Source organism: Xenia sp. Carnegie-2017, unplaced genomic scaffold (assembly GCF_021976095.1).
Source record: "Xenia sp. Carnegie-2017 unplaced genomic scaffold, XeniaSp_v1 HiC_scaffold_20, whole genome shotgun sequence".
Classification (NCBI taxonomy): domain Eukaryota; kingdom Metazoa; phylum Cnidaria; class Anthozoa; order Malacalcyonacea; family Xeniidae; genus Xenia; species Xenia sp. Carnegie-2017.
The window spans coordinates 4058401-4072367 of record NW_025813483.1 but is presented as its reverse complement, the minus strand read 5'-3'; the positions used below and the strand labels follow the sequence as shown (position 1 = coordinate 4072367).

The 13967-nt window shown below is 37.5% G+C and overlaps 1 protein-coding gene across 1 annotated transcript in view; it reads left to right on the top strand.

Moving 5' to 3' along the window:
* LOC124441141 (mitogen-activated protein kinase kinase kinase 4-like) overlaps positions 1–13967 on the top strand; it is a 41813-nt gene that overhangs the window by 2674 nt on the left and 25172 nt on the right. Inside the window, exons 2-11 of the mRNA XM_046991572.1 lie at positions 1129–1676; positions 3314–3469; positions 4114–4271; positions 4682–4783; positions 5489–5672; positions 6483–6547; positions 7211–7388; positions 7933–8082; positions 9057–9218; positions 9872–10093. Of these exons, the coding sequence (XP_046847528.1) occupies positions 1129–1676; positions 3314–3469; positions 4114–4271; positions 4682–4783; positions 5489–5672; positions 6483–6547; positions 7211–7388; positions 7933–8082; positions 9057–9218; positions 9872–10093 (1925 nt within the window). The remainder of the gene's footprint in view (positions 1–1128; positions 1677–3313; positions 3470–4113; positions 4272–4681; positions 4784–5488; positions 5673–6482; positions 6548–7210; positions 7389–7932; positions 8083–9056; positions 9219–9871; positions 10094–13967) is intronic.

Below are 13967 nucleotides of genomic sequence, written 5' to 3'. Positions count from 1 at the left end.
CACCAAGAGGGAGGGGGGTATTTCTCACACTTCTCTAGCAGAAGGGTTAATTCTCACCTTTACTTCTCCTGAAGAAGATCATGCCTCACACTTACTTATCCAGCAGGGAGGGGGGTAAATTCTCACACTTACTTTTCTAGGAGAGGAGAATTGTTTTCTTACCCATACTTATCCAGAAGGGGTTGAGTTGTTTTCTCACACTTCTTCACCAAGACAGGGGTTGGTTTCTAATACTTGCTTCTCCATGAGGGGGGTTGATTTCTAACACTTGCTACCCCAAGACGGGGGTTGATTTCTAACACTTGCTTCCCCAAGAGGGGGGTTGATTTCTAACACTTGCTTCTCATGGAGGGGGTCGATTTCTAACACTTGCTTACCCAAGAGGGGGGTTGATATCTAACACTTGCTTCTCCAGGAGGGGTTGATTTCTAACACTTGCTTCTCCAGGAGGGGTTTGATTTCTAACACTTGCTTCTCCAGGAAGGGGGTTGATTTCTAACACTTGCTTCTCCAGGAGGGGTTGATTTCTAGCACTTGCTTCTCCAGGAGGGAGGTTGATTTCTAACACTTGCTTCTCCAGGAGGGGTGTTGATTTCTAGCACTTGCTTCTCCATGAGGGGTTGATTTCTAGCACTTGCTTCTCCAGGAGGGAGGTTGATTTCTAACACTTGCTTCTCCAGGAGGGGTGTTGATTTCTAACACTTGCTTCCCCAGGAGGGGAGTGATTTCTAACATTTCTCCAGGAGAGAGGTTGATTCTAACATTTCTCCAGGAGGGAGGTTGATTTCTAACACTTGCTTCCCCAAGAGGGGGGTTGATTTGTAACACTTGCTTCTCCTGGAGGGGGTTGATTTGTAACACTTGCTTCTCCAGGAGGGGGATGATTGCTAACATTTCTCCAGGAGGCGTTGATTTCTAACACTTGCTTCTCCAGGAGGGGGGATGATTTCTATCATTTCTCTAGGAAGGAGGCTGTTTTCTCGTGAAGAAACTTGAATTGTAGTTTTTAAACTCATGATTCTAGACAGGGAACGTTATTTTGCTGTATCAAGGTTGCAGACATATTTCATCAAGTAAATATAGGAATTTCAATGAGAGATAACTTGTTTATATTTCAACAACTTCTAGATCTCAACTGCCAGAAGTTGTCCAACAACTGTCCAAATTGTCAAGACCTTAATACCTACGTTACGTTGGAAACATTTGAGCACACCGAATCCTTTAGACGTGGTTTGAGCTCAGAGAATACGAGTACGAGCAGATATCGACCATTTGTTGATCAGAATATCAAAAAGATGGGAGTGGCGAGTCTTGGACGCAAAATGCACATGATCGTTCATACTGAGCTGGCACGAGCGATGTTTATTTTAAAAGTTAAAGATATGCAAAACTCTCTTATGAAACATAAAAAATTGTATTTAATGTTCCAGGAAGTCCTCACCTTAAAGAATTTAAGATTGGACATTTCATCAAAGGAGGATGTTTTCGAGTTCAACCAGGATTTTGGCATTCCCAACGGGAATTGGATTAAGAGATTCGAGAAAATGGGTCTTCCATCTTTTGATGAATTGTATTTGTTCCTTGTTCGTCTTGTTATGGACATTTATCATGAATGTCTAAGAATGAGAATGGAACATCGTCCCAAAAGTGAACCATCATCTCTCAGTGTTAGACAGGTAAGAGATTGCATCGTGAACTGTCTGTGTTAGACTGGTAGGAGATTGTTAAAGAGAACCATCGTATCTTAGTGTTAGACAGGTAAGGGATTGCTATCGTGAACTGTCTGTGTTAGTCTGGTAGGAGATTGTTATACAGAACCATTATCTCTCAGTGTTAGACAGGTAAGGGATTGCTATCGTGAACTGTCTGCGTTAGACTGGTAGGAGATTGTTATACAGAACCATCATCTCTCGGTGTTTGACTGGTAAGAAATTGCTATCGTGAACTGTCTGTGTTAGACTGGTAGGAGATTGTTATAGAGAACCATTATCTCTTAGTGTTAGACAGGTAAGGGATTGCTATCGTGAACTGTCTGTGTTAGACTGGTAACAGATTGTTATACAGAACCATTATCTCTCAGTGTTAGACTGGTAAGAAATTGCTATCGTAAACTGTCTGTGTTAGACTGGTAACAGATTGTTATACAGAACCATTATCTCTCAGTGTTAGACAGGTAAGGAAGTGCTATCGTGAACTGTCTGTTTTAAACTGGTAGGAGATTGTTATAGAGAACCATTATCTCTTAGTGTTAGACAGGTAAGGGATTGCTATCGTGAACTGTCTGCGTTAGACTGGTAGGAGATTGTTATAGAGAACCATCATCTCTCAGCGTTAGACAGGTAAGGGATTGCTATCGTGAACTGTCTGTGTTAGACTGGTAGGAGATTGTTATAGAGAACCATTATCTCTCAGTGTTAGACAGGTAAGGGATTACTATCGTGAACTGTCTTTGTTAGACTGGTAGGAGATTGTTATACAGAACCATTATCTCTCAGTGTTAGACAGGTAAGGGATTACTATCGTGAACTTTCTGTGTTAGACTGGTAGGAGATTGTTATACAGAACCATTATCTCTCAGTGTTAGACAGATAAGGGATTGCTATCGTGAACTGTCTGTGTCAAACTGGTAGGAGATTGTTATAGAGAACCATTATCTCTTAGTGTTAGACAGGTAAGGGATTACTATCGTGAACTGTCTGTGTTAGACTGGTAGGAGATTGTTATAGAGAACCATCATCTCTCAGGGTTAGACAGGTAAGGGATTGCTATCGTGAACTGTCTGTGTTAGACTGGTAGGAGATTGTTATAGAGAACCATTATCTCTCAGTGTTAGACAGGTAAGGGATTACTATCGTGAACTGTCTGTGTTAGACTGGTAGGAGATTGTTATAGAGAACCATTATCTCTTAGTGTTAGACAGGTAAGGGATTGCTATCGTGAACTGTCTGTGTTAGACTGGTAGGAGATTGTTATAGAGAACCATTATCTCTTAGTGTTAGACAGGTAAGGGATTGCTATCGTGAACTGTCTGTGTTAGACTCGTAGGAGATTGTTATAGAGAACCATTATCTCTCAGTGTTAGACAGGTAAGGGATTACTATCGTGAACTGTCTTTGTTAGACTGGTAGGAGATTGTTATAGAGAACCATTATCTCTCAGTGTTAGACAGGTTAAAGGATTGTGCTAGCTAACTTTTACTTTCCTGCCGGGAAAAAGGCCGTTTTGCATTTCGAGAACTTAAAATATTGAATAGAATATTTATCTTATAGTGATGAATTCGAGCATGTTTCACGACTAATGTTCTATGTTTTAGTTACTGGAAGAATGCAAAGAAGTCTTACTGGCTGCTATACTTGTACGTCAGTATTTTCTTGATGCGTTAGAAGCACTGGGGCGAGAGTTGAGTAGTTGGCCAGAGTTTGAAGAAAGAGTTCTTGAGTTTGATCAGGATATTCAAAAAATGCTTGAGGTAGTGTTGCATATGAGGCATAAGTAACGCTGTTTTTGAGTCTTTTGGGTTATCACTGGGTATGCTGGGTAATCACTGTGTATGCTGGGTAATCTCTGGGTATGTTGGGTAATCTCTGTGTATGCTGGGTTATCACTGGGTATGTAGGGTTATCACTGAGTATGCTGGGTAATTACTGGGTATGCTGGGTAATCTTTGTGTATGCTGGGTTATCACTGGGTATGCTGGGTAATCTCTGTATGCTGGGTTATCACTGGGTATGCTGGGTTATCACGGTGTATGTTGGGTAATTACTGGATATGTTGGGTAATTACTGGGTATGTTGGGTAATTACTGGGTATGCTGGGTAATCACTGAGTATGCTGGGTAATCTCTGAGTATGCTGGGTAATCTCTAAGTATGCTGGGTATGCTGGGTAATCTCTGGGTATGCTGGGTAATCTCTGGGTATGCTGGGTAATCTCTGGGTATGCAGAGTAATCTCTGGGTATGCAGAGCAATCTCTGGGTATGCAGAGTAATCTCTGGGTATGCTGGGTAATCTCTGGGTATGCAGAGTAATCTCTGGGTATGCAGAGTAATCTCTGGGTATGCAGAGTAATCTCTGGGTATGCTGGGTTAATACTGGGTTACGTGTTGTTTTCAGGTTTATTTTGAATATCTTCAACTGTACATGCATATGTTACAACGTCTACCTGAAGCGTCGTCTGATGTTCGAAATATCCTTGAAGATGAATGGGAGTTTGTCAAAGACATTACGCCTTATATACGTGGTGGGGAGGTACAAGCAGGAAAGAAATTTTGGTAAGAAGCGACGAACTTCGTGATGTTGTTTGTCGTTAATTTTTGTGTTCTTTTCTAACCATTAGTTATTGACTTGAATGATAAAGTTTTATGATATAGTTTAAAGATAAATGGTACATATTTTTATGTTTATATTCATGTTGTTTGATCCGTTTTAATTTGTCATATTATGTTCAAAATGATCATCGCATTATTTATCATAGCGTAATGGCTTTGATTCGTTTTAATTTGTCATATTATGTTCGAAATGATCATCGCATTATTTATCATAGCGTAATGGCTTTGATTCGTTTTATTTTGTCATATTATGTTCAAAATGATCATCGCATTATTTATCATAGCGTAATGGCTTTGATTCGTTTTAATTTGTCATATTATGTTCGAAATGATCATCGCATTATTTATCATAGCGTAATGGCAAGAGGTCTTGTTGAGTCAACAGCCGACTTTCTAACCACCGGAATGGACGAATTTTCCACAATACATGATTTAGAAGACAACGAAAAACATTTGTACGTATGTTTGACTTTTTATCTCACTGACGATTGTTTAACTGTCTTTTCGATTGTTGTGGTTAATGAAAGTATGTAGCTCTTGCATAAAGCACTACTTTATGAGTCGCTCAGTAACATAGGATTAGGGAGCATTTAATGTAAGGTTGTGATGTGTGTTGGTTTGGGAGTAGTTTTTGCTATTTTGGCTTAAATTCCATGTAAATGTTAGTAATCTTATTTTGATTTTTAGTGTTGCATGTAGTCGGTGAGATTTGGATGATCTTATCGTTGATTTGCACCTAACATTCTCTTCAATCCTTCGTTATTAAGTTTCTGCTATAATCTTATCACCCTTAGCAATCCCTTCAATCCTTCGGTATTATGTTTTTTGCCGTTTTCTCATCGCCCTTAGCATCCCCTTCAGTCCTTTGTTATTAAGATTCAGGTATTGGGTTACCGTCCTGAACATTTTTTCCAATCTAACGGTATTAAGATTCTGGTATTTAATTACCGTCCTCAACATTCTCTTCAATCCTTCGGTATTAAGATTCAGGTACTGCGTCCCTCTCCCCTAGCATTGTCTTCAATCCTTCTATATTAAGTTTCTATTATTGCATGAAAACTTCGATCGACGAGAGAGGGACTTGACATTTTTGCGCATGTTCTTGTTTACGTTGAAAATCCTACCATTACCTCTAATCCAGTGTTTTCTTTTATCAATAGAGTAAAAATTCTTCAGTCTTGTCGTGATTTTAAAAAGTTATTCAAAGAAACCCGTGAACGAAGCACGAAGGCCGTGGGTCTTGTTAAAAGGTTACGCAGTGATCTTGGAGTTGCAGCTACGTTTGAAACTACGGTGCCATCTAAAGAACTTGTTGAAAAATTAAAAACATCTGAATATGTTCAGGTAAATTTTATATCAAGTTTGCTGTTTTCATGTCGCGAGGAAATCATAAAAATCTGTTCTTTGTTATTGGTGAACGTCGTTGATAATGTACAAAACTTTCAGGTCGGCTTTTACTCCTGTTTTTTAATCCAAAAACCTTTTGCTTTAAAGTGCGTACGTATATCGGGGTGAGGGAGATAACCTCTTTCGATGGTTAAATCGAAATTACGAACATTTACAATATCTTTTTAATGGACGAAAATTTCGTGGTTTCTGTGTCCTAGATGTATGTAGGTGACACTGCACTGGATGTGACGTAAGGCGACTACATACATTAAAGATATAGCTTTCATTATACTGAATAAAGCTGTTATAGGAAAACTGCATTAAAAATTTAAGATGCGTCATGTGTCCAGTTTGACGTCGTCGTTTGAGCTAACAATGAAAGAAAACCTTTGGAAAAGTCGAATTGCGTTTTCTCCTTTTACGTCATTTCCGGCGAGGGGTCACGTGCTTCTAAGTTCTTGGCTACAAAAGTTCTCTAAGATCAAATTTTTGACCTATTAAATATATTGCAAATGTTTTTAAAATCGATTTAATTATCTATAGAAGATATATTTCACTGACCCTGACATAGGCACTTTGAAACTGTTAAGCTTTTATCTTGATTTACCTCGTGTACCTCATCTTACTCTGTGTACATTATCTTCACCTTGTGTACCTTAATTTACTCTTACACTGTGTACATTATCTTCACCTTGTGTACCAAACCTTACTTAGTGTACCTTATCTCACCTCATGTACCTCATCTTACTGTCTTCTTTCTTTCAGGTTATCACCAAACTCGATATCTCCGTCAAGATGTTTGTTCGTGGCTGCATGAGACGCTCAAAAAGGTATTGTAAACTTGAAAGAACAAAAAAATGTTTGTGTGTTTTCATGAAAACTGTTGTGTGTTTTGTGAAACTCGTGCTTTCCTAAGACACAACTGTTCTTTTGGTTATGGTGGCTGTAGAAGAGTTTACCTTTTAGTGTTTCGACTTTATAGCGAAGCCATCATCAGAGATTAAGAATATAAATTCTCACAATGTTATATGCACATGAAAGGCATGTGGTATAGACGATATTTGAATATGCGCAGTGATTGGAGACGAGTTAAAGTTCTCATAAACTGCATGCGGTCGAGATATTCTCGTCACAATAGCATTCTTTTGTTGGCACCGTGCTTTAATTTTGTTACAAAGACATCTTCAGGGAGTATGAATTAGACACGGATATACACATATGAAAAATATGTGGCTGGCTTGGACGACTTCTGTGTTTTTAATTATTTCACATAAATTATAAATTCATTTGCATTGAATAATCCAACTTTACAGAATTCAAACACGGATATACACGTATTAAAAACATGTGGCTGGCTGGGACGACTTTTGTGTTTTTAATTATTCCATATAAATCATAAATTCATTTCCATTGAATATTCCAACTTCTACAGAAAATAATTTATTTTGTATGGCAATGCAAATATTGTTTATTTTTTCCGTAAACTTTTGCAGTTGCATCTTGGAGCTATTGAATGCTTGTTGTGGACTACAGAGTCAGTATAGCGAATGTGCCAAGGAAGCAAACAATTATATTGTTCTAGTATCTGAGAAACACGAATGTACGTGGACTGGTGAGACTCTTGACGTCACACCCGGTCTTGATGCTTCACTGGGATTGGTTGATATTCAGGTACATAAATGTTCTCTTACTTTTAGTGGACTTGCTTTTATTTTTAATCAACTTCCATTCGAGACAGGATGTAAATTATACACATACCATTACCATACCAAACAGGATGTAAATTATACAAATACCATCACCATACAAAACTTGGATGTAAATTATACACATACCATCACCATACAAAACTTGGATGTAAATTATACACATACCATCACCATACAAAACTGGATGTAAATTATACACATACCATCACCATACAAAACTTGGATGTAAATTATACACATACCATCACCATACAAAACTGGATGTAAATTATACACATACCATCACCATACAAAACTGGATGTAAATTATACACATACCATCACCATACAAAACAGGATGTAAATTATACACATACCATCACCATACCAAATTGGCTGTAAATTATACACATACCATCACCATACAATATTATACGCAAGCATATATTATACACAAAGTTATTTTACCATGTAAGAAATACCACAATCCAACGAACAATGTCATTTTAAATGCTTTGTTTTTCTAGGTTGAAGATCTAGCCATCGTTGCATGTACGTCACGCGCAGTAAGTGCTCATATCAACGCATTTCAAGGGGTTATGCGTGACGCTGTCATTTGTACATCGGGCTCAACATCTGTTCATCACGATCTTGTTGATATGAAGACTCAAATTTCGGTAAATAATTTATAAATTTGAATTTTCTTCATCAATGAAGTTTTGTTGTTTTTATTTCTAGAATCCTGGCCTCACAGCGATAAGTTTTTTAGCTTGCATTTCAATTACTGCTAAACTTGATACACTCTCTGCTATGCAGTTTTTATTTCAAGAATCCTGACCTCACGGCGATAAGTTTTTTAGCTTGCGTTTCAATTACTGCTAAACTTGATACACTCTCTGCGATGCAGTTTTTATTTCAAGAATCCTGGCCTCACAGCGATAAGTTTTTTTGCTTGCGTTTCAGTTACTGCTAAACTTGATACACTCTCTGCTATGCAGTTTTTATTTCAAGAATCCTGGCCTCGCAGCGATAAGTTTTTTAGCTTGCGTTTTAATTACTGCTAAACTTGATACACTCTCTGCTATGCATGAAATGTTTGTATCTGCGCTGGCAAAGATATACTTACATCATGTCAAGTTTTTTAACTTTCTCCCGCCACTCGTGAATCACGCGTGACATTAAGGGTTGCAGTTTGTTTCAGCCTGTTCGCAGGCTTGACATTTTCAATTGTAGTAGAAATATAACAAGGTAGTTAGCACATTTCACAACTGAGATTTAAATAAGTTCACAGAAGAAACAAAAGCAACGAATTTCACATTTACTATAAAATACTATAGCTATAGTTATTTGTACATCAACAGAACATACTGAACATCATAACGTGAGAAAAGATACATGTACACAATGCGTACGTATTTTTAAGATATGTTGTGATTGCAAAGTTTTGAATTTGAGTCACGAATTTCGGTCCCTCATAAAATATCAAAATGAAAAACATAACTACTGCCGTTCTTACATTTATAGAACTATAAGAAAAAGTTTGTACTAACTCATCCTTCGGTATCTTACGCTTATAGGAGAAGAAGGCGAATTTTTATATGTTGTTTTTCAATCTTGTTCCATGAAAAATTTATCTTTGTCGTCTTTCCAGGAGTCTTTGGTGAACCTACGAACTAAAATATGCGACGCATTGGATGGCGCAATGGAAATACTTGATGTAGGGAAAATGTACGAGATTGAAGAAAACGAACGTCGTAGATTAAACAGAAGTACCCTTGGAGCACTACAGTTTGCTTTTAACGCTGTCTTTGATGTATGTTTATGGATATTTTTTTTAATAATTGAGCAAATCTTACTCGGCGCGGTTATAATTTTGACGAAATATTAATATACAACCCGATTTAAGCTAAAAACTACTGTCAAACACATTTCGGGGTCTCAAGTCAAACCCACAAAAAGTTTGACATTTGAATAACATAACGGTACCAACAATGGAACCATTGAAATACAAACCAAACTTGACCAATGACTTAGAACCCAGTCCTCTAGACGAGTAACTGCCGTGACAAGGTGAGTCAAAGACGCCATCTTGAAATGCGGCAAAAAGCAAAACTCAAAATGAAAAATAAGTCAAAACAAAGTTTAAAAAACCCATCCTATCAAACATTTTAAGAATCAAACTTAGACTATCACCTTTGCAACTGTATATCAACTCAGGAAAAGCAGATATTAGTCGTAAATATTGTCAGTTTTGCCACCTTTCAAGATGGCGGCTTGCCTCATTACTATACAATTTCAGTGGAGTCAGGTATCTAGTAGACAGGGTTCTAGGACATTGAACTTGACTGACTAAGCCATATCTCATAAAACTGGAGCACCCCGTTCAAAATTCTCAAGGGTCCATCCCTAAAAATATCTTCGTCGTGTTTTTCATAAAATTTTACTGAAGATTATTTTTGTTATCAGTTTCATCGCGAGATTCGTCGTATTCCTGAGTCAGATGAGAAAGCCCTTTCCATTGTTGGAAAGTATCATCTGGAAGTTGCATGGAAATGGATGGAGTTCGTGTTAAATCATTGTAAGAAAGGAAAAGGTAGCAGACCACGTTGGGCAGCTCAAGGTTTGAAGTTTCTCATGGAGTCCTGCAACCCAGCCATCTCATGTCGTTTGTCTGAATCACAGTTTGAGGTAAACAACTTTATAATACTTGTATTGTACAATCAGCCATCTCCTGTTGTTTGTCTGAGTTACAGTTTAGGATAAACAACTTATAATATAAACGACAAGTTTTTTGAAAATAGACATGTTTCGACATCTCATGATGCCATCTTCAGTATGAGTGAAATAATATGTGATACAGTGTTTATTTAAAAGTAATATGATACATAAATTACAACAATAAAAAGGAAATAAGATAAATTAATGGGGAGCGTCCGAGCGTATTATAAACTAAATATTGTATTGAATTTAAAAACTTGAACATTAAGGTCAGGGTTAGTTTTGTTAATGTGGAGTGCTTCTTTGATTTTAAGGGTGAATGAGGTGTCGGCAGTGTCGATGATTTTGAAGCAAGAGGGTGAATAGTTGGTTTTACATGAGTGGGATTTAAGAAGGTGTCGGTAGATATGAGAGTTTTTGTCCGTTGTTGTATGTTCCCTGATTCTGGTGGATAAATAGCGCGAAGTTTCGCCATTGTATGGGGAATTACATCCCGCGCAATTTAATTCATATACCACCTTAGATTTAATTGAATCAGGGATTGGGTCTTTGAATGAAAAAAGGTTTTTGATTTTGAATGATGTGAAAATTAGTCGAATGTCAATATCTGTACAGAAGCGTTTCATAATGTTTGTAAGTCTGCGTTGTATGTGTCGTGAGTAATGTCCTATGTATGTTAGTTTGAAGTATAGAGTTGTTATTTTGGAATTTTCATTTGTGTTGGTTGTGATCGTCGTGTCAGGAGTTTCGGTGTCTAGTTTGAGGTTGTTGCTTGGTTTGTTGTCGAGATATCGTTTTACAGTTCTGTTAATAAAGTGAAGTGGGAAAGTGTTTCGTAAAAGAGTGGATGTGATGTTTTTTATGTCTCGTTGAAAGCCATTGTTCGTATTGTTAACTTTGTATGCTCTGTCGATTAGTGTGCGTATAAGTCCGGTTTTGTATGAAAGTGGTGTGAAACTAAAATAGTTCGTCAGAAGTCCTGTGTATGTTGGTTTGTGGTATGTAGATGTTGTACAGCTGTCATGAGATTTTGTTAGTAAGTGTCAAGAAATGGTAGTTGATCTTGTTGTTCAGTTTCAAATGAAAATCTAATGTTTGCGTGCTGTGTGTTAATGTAATTATAAAACTTCATGGCCTCAGTTTCGTTAGTAAAAACACAAAAAATATCGTCAACGTATCTGAGCCCATGAAAATGTTAGCAAGTATGGGTGCTAAGGGAGAGCCCATCGCAACACCGTCCGTCTGGTCATGTGGTATGTTAGTAAATAGGCTTTCAACGCCGTAGGAGATGAACAATTTGTGACAAGAAGTTGATGAGTTGAAAGAGGAGAAGTCGTCGAGGAAAGAGAAGGGATCTTTAGTGGAGTGGTCATCTGGTATGAGTGGTGTTAGTAGAGAACTAAGATACTTAGCTAAATTATAATTGTACGAGTTAATTGATGAAACTATCGGTCGTAGTGGAGGCGATTGTTCTGGTTCTCGTTTCTTGTGAAGTTTCGGTAAGCCATAGAAGCGTGAGGGTTGAGAACCTCTGGGGAAGATATCATTATATAATTTGTTGTTAATCAAGTCTTTCTTTAGAAGCTTCCTTAACAGTCGTTGTAGTTTGGCTTCACGTGATAGTGTGACGTCTTCTTTGAGTGGGGTAAATTTTGCTGTATTGTTAATGATTTTAAGGCAGGAGTTACGATACATTTGACGATCCATGATTACAACGCCGTTGCCTTTGTCCTTTGATCTATCATCACACCAATTAAAAGACGAAGAACTAGAACTCCTGAAAAATGTCCTTGGGTTCAGTATTAAACCACTACGACTCAACTCAACCGACATTCTGGCAACATTCGAAAAAATCCACTAAACTATAAAACACAACATTCGCAATCAAGAAGACTACACGCATCTCAAAACAGAGCTGGCACACATCGCTCACTCGTACATCTCATCTTATCACCCGACACCAGCTGACTTCAAAAAACATCACATTCTTAAAAACATTCGCAACAGTCCAAACATTATCATTCTCAAACCGGACAAAGGCAACGGCGTTGTAATCATGGATCGCCAAATGTACCGTAACTCCTGCCTTAAAATCATTAACAATACAGCAAAGTTTACCCCACTCAAAGAAGACGTCACACTACCACGTGAAGGCAAACTGCAACGACTGTTAAGGAAGCTTCTAAAGAAAGACTTGATTAACAACAAATTTTATAATGATATCTTCCACAGAGGTTCTCAACCCTCACGCTTCTATGGCTTACCGAAACTTCACAAGAAACGAGAACCAGAACAATCGCCTCCACTACGACCGATAGTTTCATCAATTAACTCGTACAATTATAATTTAGCTAAGTATCTTAGTTCTCTATTAACACCACTCATACCAGATGACCACTCCACTAAAGATTCCTTCACTTTCCTCGACGACTTCTCCTCTTTCAACTCATCAACTTCTTGTCACAAATCGTTCATCTCCTACGGCGTTGAAAGCCTATTTACTAACATACCACATGACCAGACGGACGGTGTTGCGATGGGCTCTCCCTTAGCACCCATACTTGCTAACATTTTCATGAACGAAACTGGCTAAACAACTACAACGACACTAAACCACTATTTTACCGCAGATACGTTGACGATATTTTTTGTGTTTTTACTAACGAAACTGAGGCCATGAAGTTTTATAATTACATTAACACACAGCACGCAAACATTAGATTTTCATTTGAAACTGAACAACAAGATCAACTGCCATTTCTTGACATTTTATTAACAAAATCCCATGACAGCTGTACAACATCTACTTACCACAAACCAACATACACAGGACTTCTGACGAACTATTTTAGTTTCATACCACTTTCATACAAAACCGGACTTATACGCACACTAATCGACAGAGCATACAAACTTAACAATACGAACAATGGCTTTCAACGAGAAATAAAAAACATCACATCCACTCTTTTACGAAACTCTTTCCCACTTCACTTTATTAAAAGAACAGTAAAACGATATCTCGACAACAAAGAAAGCAACAACCTCAAACTAGACACCGAAACTCCTGACACGACGATCACGACCAACACAAATGAATATTCCAAAATAACAACTCTATATTTCAAACTACCATACATCGGACATTACTCGCGACACACACAACGCAGACTTACAAACATTATGAAACGCTTCTGTACAGATATTGACATTCGACTAATTTTCACATCATTCAAAATCGAAAACCTTTTCTCATTCAAAGACCCAATCCCTGATTCAATTAAATCTATGGTGGTATATGAATTCAATTTCGCGGGATGTAAGTCCCGATACATTGGCGAAACTTTGCGCCATTTATCCACCAGAATCAGGGAACATCTCTCATATCTACCGACACCTTCTCAAATCTCACTAATGCAAAACAAACTGTTCACCCTCTTGCTTCAAAATCATCGACACTGCCGACACCTCATTCACCTTTAAAATCAAAGAAGCACTCCACATTAACAAAACTAACCCTGACCTCAATGTTCAAGTTTTTAAATTCAATACAATATTTAGTTTATAATACGCTCGGACGCTCCCCATTATATTATCTTATTTCCTTTTTATTGTTTTATTTTATGTATCATATTACTTTTATATAAACCTTGTATCACTTATTATTTCACTCATACTGAAGATGGCATCATGAGATGTCGAAACATGTCTATTTTCAAAAAACTTGTCGTTTATATTAAATGCGCATTAGCAATAGTGCTTTTACGAAATTATATAAACAACTTTATAATACTTCATCCATCTCCGTTTGTGGTCATGGTACATTGATAAACACTGTTACTGT